At 27.9% G+C, this 27,757-nt stretch overlaps 1 protein-coding gene across 4 annotated transcripts in view; it reads left to right on the top strand.

The window, feature by feature from the left end:
* The window catches only part of LOC135922528 (phospholipid-transporting ATPase ABCA1-like), a 94,395-nt gene that overhangs the window by 21,449 nt on the left and 45,189 nt on the right, over window positions 1-27,757 (top strand). For all 4 annotated transcript variants that reach the window (XM_065456897.1, XM_065456896.1, XM_065456898.1 and 1 more), the window contains 4 exons: window positions 11,026-11,470; window positions 20,780-21,202; window positions 25,869-26,059; window positions 27,154-27,265. In XM_065456897.1, the coding sequence (XP_065312969.1) occupies window positions 11,026-11,470; window positions 20,780-21,202; window positions 25,869-26,059; window positions 27,154-27,265 (1,171 nt within the window). The remainder of the gene's footprint in view (window positions 1-11,025; window positions 11,471-20,779; window positions 21,203-25,868; window positions 26,060-27,153; window positions 27,266-27,757) is intronic.

Consider the following 27,757-nt stretch of genomic DNA (forward strand, 5'->3'; position numbering starts at 1 on the left):
TCCGTATAACCAACAGCAACAATACCAAACTCCAAGATGTTTTAGTTGTGCACGAATAGGTCATATAGAGCCAAATTGTTTATCATCCATGGGATCGTGTATGAGTCATTATAGATTATTTAAGAAAATTAAATCGCTGGTATAATTAAATGACACGTAAATCTTTCTTTTAAATTTTATTAAACAAAAAAACTAATTACAAAAAATTTATAAATCCAAAATTGTTTTATCGTAATTATTAATCAAATATCTTCTTGAAAATAATATTTTAAACTAAAATAAAGTATATCTTGTACACACAAAAATTAGTCCCTTTTATAGGGAAAACAAAACGCGCAATTATCAAATAAAATAAAATTGGCGCTAAGTGAAAAAAAAAGAACTTTGTAAAAAGGAGTTGTGTTAGTTTTATCTTACATAATTGGGGATAAAACTTATCCCCTTATACTTTTCGGAACTCAAATTATACCTCTGGATGCAGGGTGATCTCCCGAATCTAAATATCTAAATTTGATTTGCTGAGCACCTAAGACTCCAAAGGTAAGAAAAACTCCTAAGTAAAAACACACCAAAATAGCGATAACTAATAATGTTGTTTAAGCAACAAACTACCTCAAAACCGATCCATCCGAGCATCAAACAATAATTTTTTAAACATGGAGAGTAGTTTACAAAATGACCCTCTTCTCATTTCATACCTGACCATAAAAAATGTTACACAAACCACCAGGGGCCTATAACACCTTCCTATCTATTACGGACATTCCAATAATAATGGAAATTGATACCGGATCGCCCATATCCATCTTAGGAAGAGATATTTATAACGGGCATTTTAGCGACCTTCCTATAAACACATCAACCATATATATAAATCGTATTCCGGACATCCAATTTCTATTCTAGGAACCATAAAAGGTAAAATACAATCATCAATCTTCATTCTTGACTATATTAATCACCACAAGCCAATTTTAGGGAGGGAAATCCTACTATTTTTTCCATCCGCCTAACCAACACCGTTAAACGATATATTAGGCAAATTTCCAACCAATAAGTATTCTCTTAACAAGAAGTCAAACTTAAATTTATTAAACCTAGATAAGTACCCAACGCCTATGAAAACAAAGTGGAAGAAGAATTAAAATCGATGGGAACAGGCCAATATAATAAAAAAATGTGGAAATAGCCCATGGGGATCTTTGATTGTTCTAATTACCAAACCAGACGGTACTCTCCAATTATGTATAGATTATAAAGTCAACATTAACCCCTGGGTCAAACAACTGTTATCAACTCCCACGAATAGAGGATATATTTAGGCAATTAGAAGGAGGAATACCACAATCGATTTATATATATATATGCAAATTCCCGTTACCCAAGAAACAATCGAAATCCTAACCATTAGTACACATCTTGGTCCCTACCAAGTAAATAGACAACCATTTGGGATCTTCACTGCACCTATGATATTACAACGAACAATGGATATGGTAATTGCCGGATTAAACAAAATTGCAACATGCTTAGACGATATTATAGTCACTGGCACGGAAGACACTGGTACAATATTCATAATTTATTCCAGCTACACAAATACAATCTAAAAATTAACTTATCAAAAAGAAAATTCGCTCAACCATCCGTTGAATATTTAGGGCACATAATAAATGGCAGTGGTCTATCACCGAATAACAAAAAAGCAGAAGTCATTCTTGCCCCACCGCAAAACGGTTTATGACGTACAATCCTATATCGGATTAATAACTTACTATGCAATCCCCAACCTATCCACGATCGTCCGACCGATATTTACAATTTATTGAGACACGGGACCGAATTTTCTTGGGATAAAAATAGTGAAATGAGTAGTAGGCAAATAAAAATCATTTTAACTATCACCCCTAACTTTAAGCCATTATAATACCTTATCTCCTTTCTCTTTAGCCTGTGATGCATCACCCTATGGAATTTTAACTGTCTTATCCCATATAGAGAACATCCACTGGCTTATGCTTCACGCACCTTAAACTTCACTGAAAAAAATAGAGGCATCAACCATAATTTTTGCTGTAAAAAAATTTTGTCAATTTTTATTAGGAAGACGATTCAACCTAATAACCGATCATAAACCTTTAATATTATTATTTAGCCCCCAAAAAGGAATTTCTACTATAGCATCATCCCGTTTACAAAGATGGGGAATCATCCTAGCCAGTTATCAATATAATATTCAATACATTGAAGGAACAAAAAATAAAAATGCTGGTGCTCACTCCCGCTTACCTATACTAGAAACTACATCCGTAAGTAAAACGATAAAGATTTAAAACATTTAATAATCAATCATATACACCAGTTACCGTTTAACACCAAAAACTTAGTACAAGCAACACAAAACGATCCTATCCTATCCCAAATTCTATAATATTTAACAACAGAATGGATAAAATACAAATATTAATTTATTACCACACGAACTCACTATAGTAATACCATTTTATTAAGAAATATGTGCATAATAATAACCCAAGCACTACAAATGGAGGTTCTCACCAAACTACATCGAGGTCACCCAGTATAATTCAGATGAAAGAATCAGCCGGTGCTTATGTATGGTGACCTTCCATCAATAAAGATTTAAATTCCGTTTACGAATTATGTCGACACTGCAATATGTAGAAGCAGAAACCCCTCGTATAAAAGACTTCTCGTGGTCAAATGCAAGGAAAGTCGCGGAAAAAATCTACAAAGATCTAATGGCACTCATATTTCATAAATCATGGTTAATTATCATCGCTCCTTTTCCAATTGGAGTGACATCACCAGCCTTCCATCAATCTCGTCAATCAATTTCATTAAGACCTTGACCAATATATTTAAATATACTATTTCCCTACTACCCTGGTTTCCGACAACGGCGCTCAATTTACCAGCTAAAGTTTTCAAGAGTTCCATAATAACAACCGCATTAATAATATTAACACATCGCCTTACATGCCACAAAGCAATGGAATGGCAGAGAAATTCATAAGAACCAAAAACGCCATATAAGGTATGAATCCACTTACGCTATATGAACAAATAAAGAAATCTCCCCGATAAAAAAAGGGTATCACAAAACTACCATTGAAAGTCGCTTATATCAAATAAGCATTAAACAAGGACTGCCGATCTTCTACGAAAACAAATCAGGGAAAGAAAATCCCCCAAATATTCACAACCACTTAATTATATATATATATATACTGCCTTTTTTTAGATCAAAATTTACCCCACCCCTCCCCGTTGCCTATTTAGGGTGGGAGGAGTGTTTTGTATATTGATAGTTTAGTTATTTTTTGGCATAGGACGTTTCAGAGTTAATTTTATTTTGGTAGTTTAGTTATTTATTTTTTTTAACATAGGGCATTTCATAACTCTTAAATAACATATTTATAGTTCTATGAATTTTTTATAAAGTCGCAGCCGGGATCACCTCTCCCCTCCCCGTTGCCTATTTAGGGTGGGAAAAGTGTTAAATATGGTTTTCCATATTTTATTTTAAACTAATTCTTTTTTTTTTCAATTGAAAAAATATTAATTTTAGTAAAATAAAAACTGAAACGTTAGAAGTTTATAAAAGAATTATATATTTTAAAAAAAGTTTATATTTTAATTTAATATTTTGTCTGACTCTGAATAACGAATAAAAAAGAGAGAAATTTATATTTTATTTTTCATTTTTTTCTCTTAAAACTTACTTTTTAAACTTAATTATTAACACATCAACATAAACTTTCCAAAAATTTAACATTTAAATTACACATTTTCCTTATATATATATTACACATTACAAATTCTCTACTTATTTGCATATATTTCTTTTTGAACAAATACAACAGAAGTTTCCTGCACATTTATACATTACATATTTTATTTTTTATTCTTTTCTCTTAAACTTACTTTTTAAATTTAATCATTAACACAACAACATTAACTTTCCAAAAATTCAACATTTAAATTACACATTTTCCTTATTTATATATTACACATTACAAATTCTCTACTTACTTGCATATATTTCTTTTTGAACAAATACAACAGAAGTTTCCTGCACATTTATACATTACATATTTTATTTTTTATTCTTTTCTCTTAAACTTACTTTTTAAATTTAATCATTAACACATCAACATTAACTTTCCAAAAATTCAACATTTAAATTACACATTTTCCTTATATATATATTACACATTACAAATTCTCTACTTACTTGCATATATTTCTTTGTGAACAATAAATTATTATTTTCTTTTTATAACACTTCTTTATTGTTATTTTTTCCTCTTTTTAAAACTTTGTCAAAAATTTTTCTTTTTTTCTCAACACTCCAAAATTCAAATCTTCCTATACATCTTTAATTTTACTCAATTCTTTTTTAACATTTTTCTTTTACACTTGAAAACTCAAATCTCTTTATACATCTTTAATTTTACTCATACCTAAAAATACACCCAACTATAATTTCTTTTTTTTAAAAATATATATTCCTCAGTCTTTTAACCTTTATTTTCCCTAACCATTATATTTCACAAAGCAAATAATCAACATCACATACCAACTATTCCCTAAAATTCTTATGCCCATCTCCTTCCATATGGAAAAATCTTGTTTTTACAATCTCATTATTCTCTATAGATCATTTCTCCTTACTCTCCATCACATCTGCTTTCATTGTACAAAATAATTTGACATTTCTCTCACTGATAAGTTCTTTCACTCAATTCATAGCCTCTCCTTTAGTCACACAATGGAACGCTGCCCCACGTGTTCCAAAAACATAAAAATCACCAATCCGGCCTTTTCACCAAGCACAAATCCAAAGGCATTGCTTGTCCTGAGTCTGGAAAGCGTCCTTCCCCTCCCTTCCAAAATCCCCTCTCCATTTTTTCTACTCACAATTATACTTCTGTCTCATCCAATAACGCCCACATACCAACCACATCAGACACATTCATTTCCCTCCCACCTACCACTCACGTCGACATCATTAACTTTCTAAAATCTGACAAACCTCCCATTATTTCTAGAATTCCTAAAGGCTCTAGAATACAAGTAGCCAAAGCTCTCTCTACCTGTCTTCATTCACTATTAAATAACTTTTCCTCTCTAGATCATTGGCTCAAACTCTTTTCATTTTCTTTCACGACTCTCCAACCTCCCAATCCTGAGATTCACAAATCTTTAACCCAACAAATTAAAGACGCAACCATACACCCCCTCACCCTCACATCCACCTTTTCTCCTCATAATTCTAAAAAACTTTCCAGCCTCCAATTAAAGGCTAAGATAATTTCTAATAAAATAAACAATCTAAACATCAAATCTGCTCTCCGCCTACTAGCATCTGACGACTCAATTGCAACCAGTAATGAGGAGAGCTACAACAAACTTAAACTTAAGCACCCTTCTGGAGGTGACCTCATACCTACTCCTCCGCCCAACATATTTCCCACTATTTTACCCCCGTCGAGGTGCGCAAAAGTATCCTATCCTTTCATCACGACTCCTCGCCCGGGTTGGGCTTCGCCCCATCTTCCTCCAGGACCTTACATCCCCCCTCATAGTCAGCCAGGTCCCTATTTTACAGAATCTAACAACATTCTGCAACAAAATAGCACATGAACCTGTTCCCGAATCCATCAGGCCACTCCTGTTCGGCGCTAAATTAATCGCACTCGAAAAGCCGAACAAGGACATCCGGCCGATAGCAATCGGGACCGTATTCCGTCGTCTCGTTGCTAAACTTATAGCTTCCAAAATTAAGGACAACGCAGCCTTAATTTTAGCACCCCATCAACTCGGTATTGGCATCCAGGGCGGTTGCGAAATAGCCACACACGCTACTCGCATCCATCTCCAAACCAACCCTAGTGACGAAATCCTCGTCAAAATTGATTTCTCTAACGCCTTCAACTCCATTCGCCGTTCCCACTTTCTTCCACAAATATACCACTCATTTCCCACCTTCTCCCAATTTTTCCACTCCTGCTATTCCAAGCCATCTCATCTCCAATTCAACAACTACTTACTTTCATCATCTGAAGGGATCCAGCAAGGCGATCCTCTAGGCTCGATACTTTTCTGCATTGGAATCAACGAAATGGTCAAAAACATTTCTACCAACTGCAATCTTCCACTCCACACTTGGTACATCGACGACGGAATATTCTGCGGCTCCCCTCACGAGGTCGCCAAGGCCCTCGCCATCATTAATACACATTCCACCGCAATTGGACTTTCACTTAACGAACAAAAAACCGAGATCTGTCTACTTCATTGTTCCATCCCATTCACCCATAACTTCCTTACAACCGAGCTATCATCCCTCACTCATCTCGGCTCACCTGTCGGTGGCTTGCAATCCATTAATCACTTCTTCACTAACGCATCATCTAGCTTACTTCATTTCAAAAACATCTCTAAATTTCTCTCTCGCCATCAAGCTTTTTTTCTCCTCAAAAACTTTTACTACATTCCTAAAATTCTTTACGCTCTTCGATCCACCTCAATCTTTAAATTTCCCGACTCACTAAAATCATTTGAAACTTCCGTCAAATCTCTTGCCGAAGAGATCCTTAATCTTCGCTTCAACCATAATTCATGGCTACAAGCATCACTTCCATGCAAGCTCGGGGGCATCGGCTTACGCTCACCTCTAACTCTTTCCATCAGTGGATTCATCGCCTCCCGCCTCTCATCTGACTCACACATTAGCCAGCTTTCTCACTTTCCTGACCCATTATTAGCTGAAGCCCAGACCATTTGGGACAATTCCGTTGTCCCAAACACTCCTCGACCCTCCTCCTGTTTACAGAGAGACTGGGATACTTCACTAAATGAAGGCTCCGTCGCTTACCTAAATTCGAGTCTTCATGACGACGATCTCACAGTCTTTCACCAATTAAACCAAGGATCGGGTTACGAGTTTCTGGAAACTATACCCTCCAACAACCTCGACTTGTTGCTGACCGCTGACGAGCTAAGATTTGCCATTGGATTACGGCTCAATTGCGAAATTGTTTTACCGTACCAATGCAAACATTGCGAAACCAGCGTCGATCGCAAGGGCAGACATTGCCGCTTTTGCCGAGGCCGTTTTCCACGGCACACCAATTGCAATGACATCATATTGCGCGCTCTCAAATCCGCAGGCATTCCATCAAGACTTGAACCGACCGGCATTTTTAGATCCGACGGAAAACGACCTGATAGAATGTCCTTGATTCCTTGGTCAAGGGGCCAGCTACTAGTCTGGAACTTCACATGCATTGACCCAAATGCACCATCCAACCACAACGTCGATGCCCTCGCTCTAGCAGAAACTCGTAAAACTATCAAATATAGTTCCATAGACCCCTCTTTCTTATTCATACCTATCGCCTGCTCTACTCTTACCACCTTCGGTAGCAAAGCTCTAAGTTTTTTTAAAGAATTAGGCAAACGGATTCGGGAAAAAACCGATCAGCCTACATAGTCCCTTTTTTACGACAAAGACTTGCTACCGCCATCATTCGCTCTAACTACCTAAGTTTCATCTCTTCCATTGAATAATCTCCTATGTCTATGCTCTCTCTCTCCCTTCTCTTTCCTAGTTTCCATTCTTTTATCCCTTACCCTTTCGCAAATTATATTTTTATATTTTTTTACCTTTATTAATTTTACCATATAAAAAAATTTATTATTTGCTATAAACTTTTGATAACATATTATATCAGCAACTATTGAAATATAGAGAGAATTTACCCTTAAAAAAATTAATGGCCTTACTCTTAAAATTTATAAGAAATCTCCCATCACACTCACTTCACTAACACATGTAATAATAATATGAAAAATTTTTATATAAAAAATTGGTAGTGCGCTAATATTTTATGTCATTGTATAGTAAAAGTATGACTTTTACTTAATGTTAAATAGCGCTCAAATTATAAGTTAGAAGACATCATTTTTTAAATAAAATTTAATTCAAAAAGTATGGGTTGAATTTTAAAAGGAGAAATATTTCGATGTTAATATTGAAATATTTGCTAGGTTTACAATAAATATTCATAATTAAAACAGCCTTTTCGTGACTCGAATTGATAGAGTAAAATAAAAAAAACTAGATCTACCAATTGAATAAGTTAGGTCAGGTTTATTATTTCGTCAAAACCAAGAATTTGACAATCCATAAATATATTTAAAAAATCTGGACTCGTAATATAAATTTGACCTATGCCTTATAGCTCGCAAAGGCTTGCTATTTAATGTCGTAAATTGTAAAAGCACGACTTTTACTTAAATAACGCTCAAATTATAGAAATTAGAAGGCACCATTTTTTAATATTTTATAATCTAAAGCCATCAAAGATTTAAGAAACATGATGAGCCAATATTTTTTATTAAAAAAAATTAGATTGAGGAGGGTAATTTTTTAAAAGTGGATGGGGTAGGACCGTTCTAACAATAAACCTGGTTAACAATATATATTTTCAATAATTTTGAAATAATAAATAATTTTCAAAATATCTTTATTTTATCCTTGTTTAAATTTTAAAAAAGTTTAAAAATATTACATATGACAATTGTCAGTTTTCTATGTTATATATAAAAAAATATCAAAAAAGTTCAAAAATAACGATTAGACATGTCACTTTCCTGAGGTACATCTTCACTGAAATTTTAATTTAACATGTTAACAATATCTATTTTTACCCATTTGCCATAAAAAAATTCATAAAAGTTAAAAAATAACAATTATGACAATTGTCACTTTCCTGTAGTACGTCTTCACTGAAATTTTTATTTAACATGTTAACAATTTCTATTTTTACCCATTTGCCTTAAAAAAATTCAAAAAGGTTCAATAATAACGATTATGACAATTGTCACTTTCCTGTAGTACAGCTTCACTGAAATTTTAATTTAATATGTTACCAATATCTATTTTTATCCATTTTTTAAAAAAAATCAAAAAAGTTCAAAAATAACGATTATGACAATTGTCACTTTCCTGATCTTCACTGAAATTTTAATTTAACATGTTTTTATGTGTTACATTACATCTTCATTGAAATTTTAATATAAATTTTTACCCATATATGTCAAAAAAAGTTTTAAAAAAAATAACGATTATGAAAATTGTCGGTACATCTTATTGAATTTTTATTTTAATTTAACATTCTTACTAACCCATTTACTTCAAAAAATAATATCATAAAAATAATAATTTACTATAACATTTAAAATATGAAGATCTTTGAAAATCGTTGGTCTAAAAATTTTTTAAATAAAAGATATTTGAAGATCGCTGCTCAAAATTTTTTAAAAATAAAAGATCAAATTTTACGATCTTCAAAGATCTTGTTCAAATTTTTGAGCTAGATCATGCTCAAAAATCTTCAAAGAAGATCTTTTGTACACTTTATTCAATTTTCAGCAATTATTTTTTTTTAACTAAACTTTATATTTTTAATAAATCTTTTTTTACTTTTCCAAACAAAGATTATTTTATATAAAATAAAAATAAATAACATCAGTAAAGTATAAAATATTAGTGAAAAATCAGTATTTATAATAAATTAACACTATTAAATAACACTTTTGTATATATTTTCGGGTTTATTCATTTAGCCAATGGGTGGCAAATAAAAATCCCCTCTTCGGAAATTTGCTTCATCTCGTGAATATCATTTTAGGCTAGTAAAATCCCTACACCCCCCCCCCTCCCCCCTCAAAAAAAAATGTGTACAAAATATCTTTATAAACAATAATTTGAAAGAAACATAAGTCAAAGTTAATAATTTTATATAATAATGTTTTCATATATTTTATAAGCTCATTTTATTATTACTTATAACTTCTAATTTATCCTTATTTAAAAATTTGTCAAAAATATGTATATAATTCCAATACTATAACTTTTATAATTGCTTAGTGAATGTTTGATAATGGTATAGGTATGTTTATTTATAGGTATTATATAAGATTAAAATTTATCATTAATATTTAAATTTGATTTTGTCTCTCCTTCAGAATTTTTAAAATGTTAGATGATTTTGCACTGAGACTGACTGTATAAAATAACTCATTCAATTTATTTCCTAAATATACCTTTTTATTCTTCTCAACAGAAAATGTCAATTATTTTTGAAAATGCTAATGGATACAATATAATAATTTTAATATATTAGGTAAAAATTCATGTTTTGGAAGGAATGTATGATGAATCGAAAATTTCTCATTTACTTAATTTAAAATTTATCCAAATAGGTATTGTTGTTAAAAATAATGTTGTTAAAAGGCTCGATTTCAGCCGATTTTTAAAAACGGTTAACAGAATATTTCTTTCGGGGAAAATATAGTCACGTCTCGCGATTTCGCTAATAGATGTTAAAGCCTTTGCCCCATTTGTGAGCAAAATCTTCAGGCTTGAGTAAAATTTTTCTAGAAAAAATATTGAGTTAGCCATTTTTCTAATTCGGCTCAAATCGAGCCGTTTAACAACACTAGTTAAAAAAAAATCAATTTTAACACATTAACCCGATAAATTAATATTTTTAGCTAAAAAAATTTTCCCTAAGAGATTTCGCTAATAGTTGGTAGAAATTTTTGACCTTCTTTAGAAAAATCTCAAGGCTTATCAAAGCTAAATTGAGGTTATGAAAACACTAGAAAAAGTTTTTTTTTGAATGAAATTTTATAAATTACTAGTGTGATTTAATTATTTATCGATACATTCTAGATTTCTAATACAAAAAAATATCGAATTCAATAAGGAGTTTTCTTTTAAATGAAAGGTTTTTCAGACCATTTTGCCATTCACTAAGAAGTGTCTTCTCCCCCTCTCTACTGACTACGTGTCTGAATAGTTGTTTTAGTAACTTTAATAATACTATTTTATAAGTTTATTTACTATTAATATTCATATAATTATTTATATCTGTTAATTTTAATTTAATATTAGCAATTATATAATAATTTTTATATCTCGTAAAGGTTTCTGCGTTCGGTAACAAGACTGCTGCCTTTAATTATATGCATTTCCTGGAACTACAGTGCAGCTATGTTGATAAAAAATTTAGTATACGAAAAAGAAATTCGGTTGAAGGAATACTTTCGAATTATGGGTATGAAGTTCAGCATATATAGATTTGCCTGGATGGTTTCCAGTTTGTTCATCATGGAGATATCTACCATTATCATGGTTTTACTGCTGGTTTATGGTGGGATTTTTACTTACTCCAACAAGCTAGCTTTGCTGGTCTTAACAACTCTCTTCAATATATCCATCATCTGTTTTTCGTTTCTTATAAGCAGTTTTTTTTCCAGAGCTATAATAGCGGCCGCCGTTGGAGCCATCGCCTATTTCCTGACATATTTGCCGTTCAGTTATTTTTTCAAATTCGAAAGTTTGTTGTCTTTAACAAATAAACTATTATATGTAAGTTGTCATTTTGATAAAACAGGCTTTTTTTTACAAGTTTCAATTTTAACTTTTTTACACGTTTCAATATTAGCCTTCATAGCACAGGTGGGATACAGCTGGGTGGGGCGTAGCATTATTAATAAAATATAGGCTTCGCCCATGACTTAAAAAATATTTTTGTTAGATTTTTTTGCGATTATTACTTTTTTTTGAGTTGAATATCAGTTATAAGATGAAATAATAAGTTTTAAAAATATTAATTAGATGGGAAATTTCATATTAATATTCATTTTAGTATCATATTTATAAAACCATATAAGAGATTGTAAAATATTAAAAATTGCCACTTATACGTTATACCTAATTTAATATCATTGTATATTTTTATTTAAGTGAAATTAATTTTTTTAAACGTAATATTAATCATCGCCTCGTCATCCCATATGCATCAATAAATCCACTAGCCCAAATCAGGCTTTAAACTTTCACCCAATTTATATCATGACTAAATTTTATCGAACAATTTATCTAAAAATAATGTAGTAAAAAAAGAAAAATTCTCGATTTTTATTGATTAATTTTTAGTTTTTGAAATCTTACATAATGCAAATAGTAAGTAAAAAAGAAATATAAAAAAGTTGATAAAAATTATTCTGGAGTTTTTTTATCATAAATTAGAAGTAATATGAATTATTTAAGGCCAGTAGTAGAGACTGGCAGTAGAACCAATTTTTGAAAAAAAGATATAACTCCTAAGTTTTTTTAAAATATTATTAAGAATAATATATGAATCGATACCTATAACTATATACTCTATAAAGGTGCCTTATTAACATTTATAAAAATATAATCATATTTTTCAAATTTTATCTTTTTGCATAAGGTGAAATTTTGCCCAACAAACCCCAATAGCGGGTTAGGTAACGATACAAGGTGCTTCCTAAACTATTAGTTTTTTATGCTATAATGATTAGAAAATTTTTTTTTATTAATAATAAATACGTATAAAATATTTTTATTATTTTATTAAAACTTAATTTTGATTAACTTAATTAACATTTTGGATATATAAAAATAAGGATCTTAAGGTGATATTATGATATCATAACATAAATTCTAAATACCAATCATAAACAGAGATGAAATTGTTTTTCCAAGATTTTAAATTTTTCATTATTGACTGCCATAATTGACGCTGTATGGTTTAGCAGGCCCCGCTAGCTCTAAATTGACAAATCATGATTGAAATTAGTGATCTGCATCGGGCCTAATTTTCCAAGCCTGAAACCGAAATTTTTTTAAATAAGTTTGCCGGCCTGGCCCGGACCCGAATTTTTTTTTAAAATAATTTACCGGCCCGAATTTATTTAAATATAGAAATTAATTTTTTATAATTACTCAAAATAAAAGACATATGTTATATGGCGTTTAGTTTCAATAAATAAAATCAAAATTTTTTATTTTACATAAAAAATTCAATATAAAATTGATAAATTTCGATATATTTAAAAAAAATTATTTTTTAAAAATATTAGGCCCGGCCCGCCCGAACATTTTTTAAAAATATTAGGCCCGACCCGCCCGAACCCGATTATTTTTAATAGAATTAGGCCCGAGTCTGGCCCAGCCCGTCAGGCCAGGTACGGGCCGGGCCTAACTTTGCAGATCTCTAATTGAAATATAATCTAGATGAAATAAATACTCATAAAACTTTAACAAATTATTAGGTTAAATCTTTGTTATAAAATCTAATTTACATATAAATGATTATATAACTTAACAATTCTGTCATAATTAAATTTTTATATCAAAATTTTATTTAAATAATGATTATTTCTAAAGATTTTTTACCTTAAAAAAGAAACATACTAATAAAAGATGTATTAAAATTTAAACCTTATAGTCTATTTAATTTTCAAATGTTTTTTTATTAAGATAAAATACTGCCCATTTTGATTAATTTACTGTACAAAAATTTATAAATACTGTCCAAAATAATAATTTTTTAATAATAATAAAAATACCGCCCAAAAAAATCATTGTTAAAAAAATTTTTGACAATAATTTCATAACTCATGTAGATTTAAAAAATTTTTTTTTATTAATGAAGGTTAATTATCATAATTGTATTTTATTAAAATTATCGGGGCGTCTCCAATTTTAACCCTACCCTTTTCCCTAAAAACTAAGAAAACAAAGTGTATTAGTAATTATTCTCTAAAGATAATAATAAATATATTTTTATCAAGGATCAATAATTTGTGTTCTTATATATTTTTTATGTTTTGACATTTTAATATTTTATTTGAATTAAGAGTGAATTGGTAATTCATTTATCAATCCTGCTCAATGGCAATAATGTTTTACCTTATATTATAACTATTAAATCACAAAATATAAGCCCCAAATGATTATTAAACAATAAAAAATATTTTATCACTAACAAATGGTTTAATAAGGCTTCAGGATATTAAGAGGTAAAAAATTCTCAATATTAGAGTATAAGGAAAGTTATCAGAGATTTGTAAGCAGGGGCGGATTGGGGATGTTTCGGCCTCATGGACAAATCTCAGAGGCCTCATCTTTATGGGGGCTTCGCTCCCTACTTCTATTTGCAGATTTTTAGCCCGCTTTGGCTTGGCCTTCGGCTGGGTCGCCGGCCTATTCTTTTTAAATATTTTAAATATCTTTTTTGAGAAAACTTGACATGTTACGATAATTATTGCAATGATTTTAATAAATTAAAAAACTTTGTATATAATATTTTATCTAGATGTACCGATATTTTTTATCGGATCGGGCCTATATATCAACCATTTTAAAATATCGGTTATTGGCAAATATTATAAAATTTTCCGATCCGATAAAAAATGGCGTTTTTAATAAAAATAAAATGTTATAAATTTTTTTAAGAAAGTTATATCTAAATCATTTATTTTTATAAATAAAATCGAAATCCATTTTTGTTTATTTTTTTAATAATAATAATTAATTATTAAACATTCTGCCATATTGTTATTTTTTTGCGCATTCTGTTTATAAAAGTGTGCGATAATCTCTTCAGAATCTGTTTTTAGTGAAGTGGTGATATTGACAGTTTTTATCGCCGCAGTTGACCTATGATAAATTGGAAAAGAAATCTTCGATATATTATTGTTAAATATTATTTGAAATATTTATTTCAAATTTCATATATATTTGTTTATTACTTATTATTAGTGATGTTAAAAGTTACTTTTGAAACATAACTAGTTACAGTTACTAGTTACATTGGCAAAAACATAACTAGTTACAGTTACTAGTTACATTTTTACAAAAGTAACTAGTTATTAGTTACAGTTATTTTCAAAAGTAACTAGTTACTTACTTTATACATCATTCATATGCGCATTATTTATTTATTGACATTTATTTAATATAAAAAAAACAAAGTATAATCAGTTATTAAATAATATACAATTTATTTATATAAAAAATATCGCAAAATTGAATATTTACATCGAATACAAAAATATATATTTGCATTGAAAAAAAAACATTTATTTTTCATAAAAATTAGAATCTAATAAATGTTTATTTGCTTTTAACAACAAATTAATTTCAAAGTTATTATCTAGAAGACGTGCTCGTTTATCTCCAAATATGAGCTTACCTAGACTGAACAAGCGCTCTACGGGAGCACTTGATGTTAGAACAACATTATATTTAATAAAGAGTAATTTTAACTTTGGAAAATCGTTATATAAAGAAAACGTGTTGTTATTAGATTTGATAAAGTTTTCTATAAGTTCATTATCCAGAATATTTTGGCGCTTTAGGTCAAAAAATCCAACTACATCAAGTGATGTTGGTTTTGAGCATGATTCATTCGTCTGGGATTCACTCTGAGGTATTAAGGTATTTATTAAATTTAAAATTTCCTCCTTTTTTGCTTTATTCCTTTCTTGCCTAATCCAAGGCCAGTCAGTTTTAAATAAAGGGTAAAGAATTGAAGCAATGATGTTGTCATTATCATAAAGATTATTAAACCTATAACATGATATTATTAATTTATAAATAATTATTTGATTTAAGTTACCTTTTTTCAATACTAGCTAATATAGTATCCTTTAGAGGTTGACAATATTTTAATACCTGCACATCTGCCATACATATAATTATTTGTGTTATTGTTGGGGTATAATAACCCAGATACATGTACTTTTCACCTTCAAGAATATCAATGGCTTTGGACACTGGTCGCATAATCTAATTTTTAAATTGTAAATTTTTATAAGACTTTAATTTAAATTTACACTACAATATTCTTTTATAAAATCACGATCATCTGATGTGAATCTACACAATTTTAATTCATCACATAATGAATCAAATTCCACAGGCACTTGATTTAAGAACGATAATATTTTGGCCAGGGATTTATAAAAGGAACCCCACCTTGTTATAACGGGATATGGGAGTTGAGAATGTAATTTTTTTAAAATAAGTTCGGCAGATGGCCCAGATTTATTTTGGAGGTTCCACAAACGTTGGCATTTAGATATAGCTAAGTTATAAACTTTCCTATACCCCTCATTGTTTAAAAGTAACTTGTTGGCATCTTGTGTTGCCACTAAGTTTAATGTATGGCAAGAACATCTTCGATGCTTGGGAAGGTAGTCGAAGTCATTAATATCATAACTGGAGAGCCCAGAAGAAGACATTATATCTTCTATTGAGATATATTCAATATCAGAAACAGAATCTTCCTCCATTATAATAGATGGGCAGCTAAATACTCTAATAGAAATAAGTTATAAAGTAAATTAGTTAGGCATACCTAAACGCCTTTGAAAAGTTGCTAGCATTATCCGTTATTGTGCAGATATTTTTATTTTGGATATGGAACTCCTTAAAAACAGCAGTTAAGGCTTTGCTGATCACATCATATGTATGCCTACCTTGTAGTCTTTGGCAGGCTAGAATAGCTGAACGCCTTTCCAATTTCTCCACATCAATCCAATGCACTGTTATACCAATATAGGAGCTATTATTAATATAACAAAAGATAACCAAATGTATTGTGCACTTTAGTAAAAAATAATATTTACCGATTAAATGCTGTCCAGCAGTCAGCTGTTGTACAAACATAATTAGGCTCTAACAATTTTTCTATTAGAATATCTTTCATTTGAACAAAATATTTTGATATTCTTGAGGTTAAGGTTTGTCTGCATATAATCTTCATATTAGGTTGCAGGGTGTTTATCAGCTCAACAAAATCTTCATCATCACAGGTTGTATATGGGTGATTTCCATTTATTATATATTTAATAATTTGTGAATCAAATTTATCTTTGCTGATACCTTTAAAATTTGATTTTCCACCAAAGTCAAGTTTAGTTTTGTTTTTTTTATTATCTATGGTTTGTTTTATATTTATGGATTGGTTAGGATGCTTTCTCTATAGATATATGTTTTATATATATAAATATTTAATTAATATTAATTATTGTTATAAAGTTAATTCATTTAATTATTCTATATAATATTAATACAATTTATATAAACTTACAGAGATATGTTTCCATAAATTAGCTGTGGATGACTTAGATGCTGCAATATACTTTTTATATGGTAGGCATAAGAGGCATTTGACAATAATATTAGTATTATTACCAGCCTTGTGGTATTCAAAATATTTTTCAAAACTTGGCCAAGGAAGGTCATTTTTTTTTGCAATTATTGTAGGAGAAAGTATAATTTCTTCATCTGACTCAGAATCCATATCCATATTGTATTCTGTTTCTTCCATCTAGGAGATAAATATAAATAGCACTATCTAAATTAGGAATAGAATAATCAATTAGAGTGAAACATACAGTTCTAAAATGTGTCTATTTTATATATAATTTGAATATAAATAAAATTCAGGCTAGACCAAAAAATAAATTTCAGAAAGCAATCATTTTTTTAAATTTGAGTCATGTTCTTATGCTTTTGTTAGACATGGTTCTTGTAAGTAATGATTAATAATTTAATATTAAATTCTAAAATAATCTGTCTTTGTTTTTCCTTATACTAAAAATTTTTTTTTATTACGTATGATATGAAGTTCCAATGCTCGTTACTTGACGGAAAAAAATATATTGTGCTACATTTGTAAATAAATATAATATTAAAATTTATTAAATTACTTGAATTTCCTTACAAAATTATGAAGCCCAGCAGCAATGTAACAATTTAAGAAAAGAAAATCAATTTGAACGGGAAATTATAACAATCAGACATTTTCACAAAATATTAAATTAATAAATTTAATTTAAAATTAATTTATCACAAATATTAAAAATAAAATTAATTATTTGAATATATCGTTAAAAGTAACTAGTTACTTTAGGCAGTTACATTTCAAAAATTATAACTATTTACAGTTACTAGTTACAATTTTAAAAATATAACTAGTTACAGTTATTTTTTAGCCAAAATCACCTTAACATCACTACTTATTATGTATATAGATTAATGTTATTACTTATTATATAAAAGTAATTTAGCAATAAAAATATTTTATATACTTTTAGAATTGCAATTGAATATAAACTATAACTGATCGTTATAATATATTTAAATGATATAAGTTATGGTTCTTTACAGAATACAAAATTAGATATAATATTGGATTGGTAATCGGCCGATATCAATTTAATATCGGGAATATCGGATCGGATCGGCCTCTAAAAAGTGGTATCGGTACACCCCTAATTTTATCTTAAGATAATTACATTTTATTTAATCATACTTATTATATTAAACATAAAATTCATATACATATCATATTTTACATATAAAATATTGCAAATTGAAATTCAAATTAGAGATTGTTAATTTGGTAATTGTAAAAATTAGAGACCTTCATGGGCTTTAATTTTTTGACCAAACCGAGCCCAGACCAGCCGTAAATATTTTTTTAAGTCCAAGCTTGGCCAGGCCCATATCTAATATAAAAAATTAGAAGAAAAAAATGGCAATATTTCTTTAAGTTTCTTTAAGTTAGCAACTGTTTTAAATAAGCTAAATTTAATAATTATAGTCCCAAGCCCATTTAAAAAAATTTTTTTTAACCCAAACCTGGTCCAGACCAACTAGAAAATAAGATTCTCCAAAAAATGATGCAAGTCTTTTAAGAAGTCCAAATAAATTCTTAGCTTAAAAATTACACAGGAATCATAGACATATAAGGATTTAACTATATACACACACACTAATAGGAACTTCTTGATTAATATGAGCTTGTAATCCTTTAAATTCACTGCGCATATTTGCGGCCACCTTAAATGATATATTTTTGAATTGGATGCAATGTTTTATCAAAACAATCAAGAACTAAATCATAATTTTTTCCCGGATGAATTAGTTATTTATTTAATGCGAAAAGTCTTTTGGTTATATTTGCATTATATATATAAGGTAGGGCATTATGGCTTGGTCCGAAACAAAATTAAAATTTACAAATGCAATTCCTATGTTATGAGAAGTTTTCGATTAAATTATTTTGGTCTGTATAGTATATAAAATATAATAAATATTTTGATAATCATGGATTTTGAATATATTTTCTTCAATCGTCCAGAAATTATATGTATTTTTATCGGCCCCTCAAATTATCTTATTTTGTCCAGACCCAATAGGTAATACCTACCCTTATGGCCAACCCGTCCCTGTCATCAAAGCCCACTTGGGTAGAACAAAATAAAATATATTTTCGGACATGACAATTTCAACAATATTTTTCAGGCCTAGAATAATGCCAGATTTTTCTTTACAAAAATAAATTACGGACCGAGCTAGGATAAAAAAAATTAGAAGCAAAATATTATTCATGTCAGGCTAAAAATTATAGGCTCGGACAGAAAATATTCAGGGGTCAGTTTAGTTTAAGCCGGGCAATAAGGTCTACATTTTTGTTAATAGCTATCCCATTAATGTTAGTTCACATCAGTTGCTCTAATTTTAACCTAGAAAATTTTTTGATAACCAAAAAATTGCAATATTTAAAAAAATAAAATTTTAAATAATGATTAAAATTTACACTTTCTTAAAGTGGTCGATTATGATATGGCAAGTATTTCTAATGATGTGGTAAATATTAATTTGCACGTGGTTTAACATGATAAAAATCACAATTAATTTGGAGTAATCGCTAAAAAATTAATCTCATAATGATTTGTGAAAACAAGATAATATATTTTTTATTATATGACATTGGTTTACGTCAAGAATTAACAATAAAAAATGTAAACTATTATTTTAAAATAAAATTTATTATTCTTGTTTGGGAACTTATAGTTGTACTCAACTCACTCTTCTTTTTATATAATTACCATTATTTATATTTATATTTTTTAAATTATCATAATATAATAAAAGTGGTACTTGAAAAAAAAAGAAATGATTATGAATGATTAATTTTTATTCGCTCAATTATTTATTTTATTTAAGTAAATATAACTAAATTTCTATATCCCTTTTTAAATTTTGATTAACTTATTTTCCTTTATAACCAAAAATATAATATGAAAAATGATTCTATATTTTATTTAGATAAAAAACTTTTAATTAAAACATTTTTTAAAAATCTGGTCAGGGGCGCTAGGAATTTTGCCTTAAAAAAGTGATAAAAATTTATATATTAGTGCAATAATTTAAAATATATTATTGTACAGAAAAGATGATGATTTTTTGATATTCTTCATTCTTTTATACATTATATTTATTGTTCAAAAATTATATTTTATCTATTTTTTAGTCTTCGTTGGAGTGGCATTATATACTAGTATTAGTTAATTATGACACTCTTAGCAAAAACATTAAAAAATTTAGAAATTACTCTAAAATCTCAAAATAACAGTTAAAATTTCTAAATAAGAGCTTATTTCATATTATTATTAATTTGATTCCGAAATATAGTATTATCTATTTCGGGTTGGCATGAACCCTACATAGTTTCTTGTTTTTTCCACCTGTACAATGAAGTATTAAGATTAGGGTAACGTATAATATAAAAAGTATATTAAATCATTATATTAAAAGAGAAACATAATATATAGTTAGAAGCTTTATTATTAAAATGGAAGTACATTTCGTAACTGCTAAATATTTATAAAAATATACTGCTGCGATATTAACATAAATTGCACTTTAATGAGTTTTTTTTAAATAGATTAAAATAGAGTTGTCTATTTCACATCGCTATTAGTTTTTAAAGTAGCTTAAGAGTATAAGGAGAAATTATATTTTTTTTTGCAATTATTATGCTAAACAAATTTGTCTTTATTTATCAAGTGCCTTCTTTCAAATGTAGCCATGTCAGCCAGCATTCTCCAAATTGCCAGATGGGAAATGGCATACGAAGGTATCCAATGGGAAAACCTGCACCTAGATTCACATGAAAATCACAGCCAATTTAGCATTGGTTATTGCATGCTTATGCTCATAGTCGATTCAGTGATTTACTACACTCTGGCTATATATATAGAATCGGTCAAGCCAGGTGCTTATGGAGTCCCTAAGCCCTGGTACTATCCTATTATTTCTTTATTCAACACCTTTTACAAGTTAAGGGACCATTTTTATATGAGAAATGACGACGATCAATCAGGAGAAGATTATAAGGATAAAACGATTATTGATATACCCAACGATCCCCACTTTGAACCCGAATCCCTCAATCTGATTAAAGGCATAGAGATGAGAAACCTCGTCAAAGTTTATGTTTCTTTCTTGATTTATAGTTAAATATATACAATTGACTCATTATATTATGTATTTTTAAACAGGAATTCAACCAAACCTTTAAATCGGTATTGACCAGTATTTTTTGTCGACCTGAACCAAACCTATTAAATAATTTTGTATCCGAACCTGAACCGACCAATTAAAAATGTCTGTGAACCTGTTCAAACCTCAAGTTTTTATGCTTATAAAATAATGTAAAAGTTATTATTAGTATATTGTTAAAATTCTAATTTATAAGCAAATTGTTTTTAAGATTATTGTTACAATTTTATTTCCTTTTCATATATAAATTTTATAAACGATGCCTAGTAATAAATCAAATCCAATATATGAATTATTTACATACAGTATTATAAATAATAATTCGAAATGAAAAGTTATAAGAATAGTGGAAGATTCTTGAAAATACATTAATGGACTTCGTTTGAAGATGATTTATTAGAAAGTTTTCTTTAAAAAGATGGCATAACCAAAATCTATTGGACCGATCAGAGAAAGTTAAAAATATGTTAGTTAATTAATAATATCTTAGACTATTTGCAAAATTAGAATGATCTCCACGAATATAAATTGTCTTAATGTAAAGAGATGTTTTTCAACATTGATTTTACTCTATATAGATGTAATTTGACTGATGCGAATATAAATATTTTGATTGTGCAGCTCAACTAGAGAGACGGGCGGACTAAAAGATTCTAAATATTGGGTGGGTGAGCGGGCAGATTAAAGAATATCTTTAAAACAATGGGTAATTTTTAAATATTGGATCTGGCGGCCGGATAAACAAAATTTTTAGATAAATGGAATATACACCAATTGGAGCAATTATTTATATAATAAATTCCAAATTTCTTAACTTGGCCAAGGTATTTCTACATGTTAGTCAGTTGTTTGTTAATACTTTTAGAAAGGGGTGGTACGATTTTATTTCGCCATTCTGAATCATTTGAATGTCATTTTCATCAATGACGAGTTGACGAGTTAGTCAGAATTACATCTGTCTGATATTGCTCTGATAATGATCAATATTAAATATAAAAAAGTCGCACATATAGAATCAGACATTTATTCAAAATTTTAAATTGATAAATTTTATTTAAAATAAAATTATTATAAAAATTTTAAAATAAAATTAATTATTTGAGTATATTTATTAAGATATATGGAAAAAATATTTTAAAAAGTAACTTTACTTTTGGCAGTTAAAAAATATAACTAGTTACAATTACTAATTAGCATTTTTCAAATGTAACTAGTTAGTTATTTTGTAGCAAAAATATAAGTAAACAACAGAAATATGCCTTATTTTATAAAAAAAAAAGTCAAAATATATTTATTATTAGTTTCCATAAGTTTAAAAACATTTGATTTTTTGAAACAGGTTCCGAACGCAACCTATAGTAGGGAGACTGGGGTTAGTCGAACCGATTTTTACAAAATTGGCTATAGCTCATAGTTTTTTTTAGATAATATTAAAAAAATATATATAATTAGATATATAAAACTATACTCTATAAAGTGTCTTATAAAAAATTTTAGGAATATAATCATTTTTTTTTGAAATTTTTATTTTTTTGTAAAAGTGGATATTTTGTCCAACAAGCCCCAATAGCGGGGTTAGGTAAATTATTTCAATGGGCTTTCTAAAATTGTTTTTTTACACCATAATGAATTGAAATGCATTTTAATTTATTAATAATTATACTTATAGAATAATTTTATGGTTTTATTGTTAAAATATCATAATACTTATAAATTGAAGCTAATTATATAAAAATTGAAATTTAACTTTGGTTAGTTTATACATTTTAGACCTATAAATTTATCGAAGTTTGAACATGTAGCATGTGCCCATCCTTGGCACATTCTGCATTTGTACCACTCTTCGCCGTTATGATGTTTTATTTATTCCAGCTTACAACAAATACAAATATCTTTGTGAATAATTTTTTTTCCTATTTTTTTCTTGGAAATATTTCCTTTTTCTAACAATTTTTTTTCTTTCTCGATGAATTTCTTTTTATAGGGAGAGGATGTAAATATTTAGACCCTTCATTTTTGGGATAAAACGAGGATAATAATAAATTGCTGAATGGACCAGGAATATCATCTAAATGAACATAATAGGATGATGGAGCTTCATTACTTATATCTAAGGTTCTATTAATATTTAAAATATCTTTTAATACCTAAAAAATTGAGCTTTATTCTAATATTGGCTTTTTAGGAAGTTCACATATAGAATCCCCATAAACTGAGGAAATTCAATCTTCTTTCTTGAATATATATGGAAAACTCTTGAAAAAAAATAAAATTCGTCTTTCTAAACCATCAATAAAATGCAACACTAGAGTACACCGAGTGTGTTTAAAAAAATGTTTCAAAAAATAATAAAATCCTCTTCTTGCATCCATCCTGAACCATTTGATACACCTATAAAGCAAGATGGACCATTTTAACAAAATAGTCATAATATTTTTTTCTAGGAAAAATAAACATTGGAGAAATTGTTTGGCCAAATGCATTTACAGCAGGAGATAATGTAATTAAGGTACCCCTACCATGGAAATCATGGATCATACTTATTTTTGACCCTTTTGTGCAATTATCTCGGATGTGAACCCTGGTAAATCCAGTTTCGTCCATGTCGTAAATTGCCATACATTCTAACTTATGTTCATCTAATATAATGTAAAACATTTACTTAACATAACATAATCATTTAATAACCTTTATATAAAATAAAAAAGTATATAACATTTTCTTCATTAAATTCAGTTGTCCTAGCCATACTAGTAGCCTCAGAGGACCGTAAGAAGAGAGCAGGATTCCATAACATAAATCTTAAGTAACTGTCATGGCCAGCCATTGAATTGTCCTTTCAAGATTTAGGAAATTTTTCTCATATTTACTGCCATGTGGTAAGCATATACTTTTTCCTAAAAAACAATGTATAAAATAATGAAGAATAAATTTATACCTTTTTAATTGAAAGGCCATAAAAATTTGGCTAGGTTGGATCAGATATTTAGTATATTTCCCTCTTCTCCCTCTGTGAATATTCTATTTATTATTTTGTCCTACACTATTAAGGGTGACACTTCCTTGATATCTTGTGTAATATCTCATAAAATTTGATCCTAGGAATACCTAAAATAAAAATGTCAAATAAAATATTAGATGATTTAATTATAACTTTAAAATATAATAACATAAAATTTAAAACAATATTTTAATCTCTTTACAATTACCATTTAGATTTTTATCTACATAATCTATTATTAAATATTGGTAAAATTTGATTTTTATATTTAAAATTACATAAAATTAATATAATACTATACTTCAGCATAATTTAATCAATCTAAAATATACGAGCATATAATTTACAAATTACATTTAAAAGTATTATTTACATAATCTCTATTATTAAATATTGCTATAATTTGATTTTATTGTTTGAAAATTACATAAAATTGATATAAAAATACTACAATTCATCATAATTTTGATCAATCTATAATATAAGAACAATACAAATTACATTTAATAAAAATATTTACATAATTTTTATTATTAGATATTGCTAAAAATCGATATATGTTTAAAAAATTACATATAATTATTGTGATTTAGATCTTAAAAATAAGGCAGATAATGTAGATAAATTTACCTGTAAGTTAGCTACTGATCCTTTTGGATTTAAAATTTTCATATGCCTTAATAGCCTAATTACATCATAATATTAATTTATCAAATTTTAATATACTTCTAAATAATTATTAATATTAAATGATTGACCCTTATTAATTTTGTTGGATTTGTATTTTCTCCATATCGAATAATGTAATAATTACTAAAAAAAATCATTCAAATGGATTGATATGTATGGTTTAGCAAGTCCCGCTAGTTCTAAATTTACTAATCATGATTGAAATAATATCTAGACATAATACACATAAAATTTTCTAAATTATTAATGAGGGTTAAATCTTTGCTATAAAATTTAATTTATAATATAAATGATTTTATAACTTAATAAAAATTAAAATTCTGTCATGTAATAATCTTTTGAATTTTATCTCAAAATTTTATTTCTTAAAAGAATTTTTGTAAATTATTTCAAAAGATTTTTTGTCTATAGATGCATATAAAAACTATAATATTTTAACATTCTAGTCTTTTTAATTTTAAAACGAAATTAAGTGGTTCCAAACCCCGGGGTTTACCTACCTCCAGTCTCCCCTACAATATGTGAACTATGAAAGGCATATTTTAAATTATTTCAACTCGAAAATTTGTAATTGAAAAATAAAATTAATGAATAGCAACTGTTGCAGATATGAACGTTGACTATTAATATACTAAATAGTGGCCATTATCAATTCCCATTATACAGATTTTAAAAAAATAGATCCATATTAAATTTAAAGTGATTCATTTTAAACATCATTAAGATTTCAGAAAAGTATGAAAGATATAATATATTGCAAATATAACATGATTCTGTAGAAAAAGCGTGGATTTTCATCGGCTAAATATTATTTTAGATCCCTTACTCACTCAATTTAAATTATTAATTGGGTCTTAATATTTTATAAATATTATTCATTTTTATTTTTTATTTCTAAACTAGATCTACAATAACAAATTGGCCTTGGACAATTTGAACGGGAGTTTTTATGAAAATCAAATATCAGTTCTACTCGGTCATAATGGGGCAGGTAAATCTACGGCCATCGCAATAATGGTGGGAGTAATACCTCCAACATCTGGAGATATATTATTGTACGGTCATAATATTAAGAAAGAGAATAAATTAATTAGGTATAATCATTCAATATATATAGATTTCTTTGATTAATAACAAGAACATTGAACGGAATTTATAGTAAACTATGGAACATTAAAAGTGCTGGAATGTTCCCAGAATCATTTTAATTAAATTTTTATTGCCTAACTATAAATATGATATTTATAATGGCTCATTCATAACTATTTGTTTATCCATCTAAAATTCTAGTTTGCTTCACATAAAAATATTATTTATTATTATAATATATAAATGTCCTCTGCAAAATGGAAGGGGAGGGGATCAAATGCTAAAGATGTATAGTATATTAGAAAATGTCAAGCCAAAATAGTAAACATTTTCCTTTTATGGTTCCATATTTATTTTAAATATAATTTAAGCTATTTCCAAAAAATTTATAATAGATGAAAGGCATTTTTATTTTGTTAAATATATAGAATACGTGTAAAAGTATTCTAAAATCCTCCAAAAATGTAATAGTAAGTAAAAGTCCTCCAAAAATGTAAGACCTTCAAAATTTTCCCCAGTTGAATTTTCAAAAATATTATCGAAAATCAATTTAGTTCAAAACTATTATTCAAATCACATATATTCATAATAACATAATAATTAATCATTGTTCATTTGCATTCCAGCACGCTATCATAAATTAACGTTCACTGTGAAATTTTTCTTTAATTTGTATTAATTAATTTTAGATAGATTTTATAAAAAAAAGGCATAATCATGAAATTTTATATTATTTAAAAAATTATTATATGTAAGATAAAGTTATAATACAAATTAAGTAAAAAATTTGTATATAACTAACAAAATGAGTATAAAAATCACCCAAAAACATATTATATTTATACATATTAATTTATAATTCCTTTAAAACATTATTGTATTTGCTTCTTAGCCGAAATTTTATAATTATAAGATGTTCATCATATCTCATAATATAAAATATGCATTGAAAAGTTTATATTTTTAAGTAAACTGAGTGATAATATCTCAAAAAATAAAAAATAAACCATTTTTATTGAAGAATAGCATTATAGAATAATTTAAAATAATGTATAAAAAAAATTATATTTTACAAAATGAATCGTTTTATTTTATCAAGGCAAATTGGACTATGCCCTCAATACAATGTAATAATAGATGATTTCACTGTGGAAGAACATTTATATTTCTATGCCAAACTCAAAAACTTAGATAAAAACATCAATGAAAAGGTTAATAAATTTAAATCTTTTTAATCACTGTTTATTATTATCTTCTAACATTTCCTCATTTATTTATTTCAGGGTCTTCCTTTATTTATTTATTTTCACGTAATTCCTCGGGCTTAATTGTAATTAGCATAACCTATAGTCATAAGACCAGGCCCAAGCATGGTCTTTGGTTCAAATATTGGCAATTCTTTTCTGGTGATCATAAATAAACTCTTTAGATTAGATAATCCCCTTTCATTTTACATTATTCTATAATTAGACATTATTAAAACATAACAGGCATTTAAATATTCCATAATTATACATGATGCCGTCCTTATAATTCACACTAAGAAGCAGAACTTTTATCCTTAAATGAACAAAAGAAATTATTTCATATTACCTATATTTTTATACAAACAAACTTCATTCAGGAGTATTATTAAAATTGAATAAAAAGGATAGTTATAGAAATCGGTATTCTATTTAAAGTAAAAAGCCCGTAAAAAATGA

Source organism: Gordionus sp. m RMFG-2023, chromosome 1, assembly GCF_954871325.1.
Source record: "Gordionus sp. m RMFG-2023 chromosome 1, tfGorSpeb1-WG-v2, whole genome shotgun sequence".
In the NCBI taxonomy this organism is placed as follows: domain Eukaryota; kingdom Metazoa; phylum Nematomorpha; class Gordioida; order Chordodea; family Parachordodidae; genus Gordionus; species Gordionus sp. m RMFG-2023.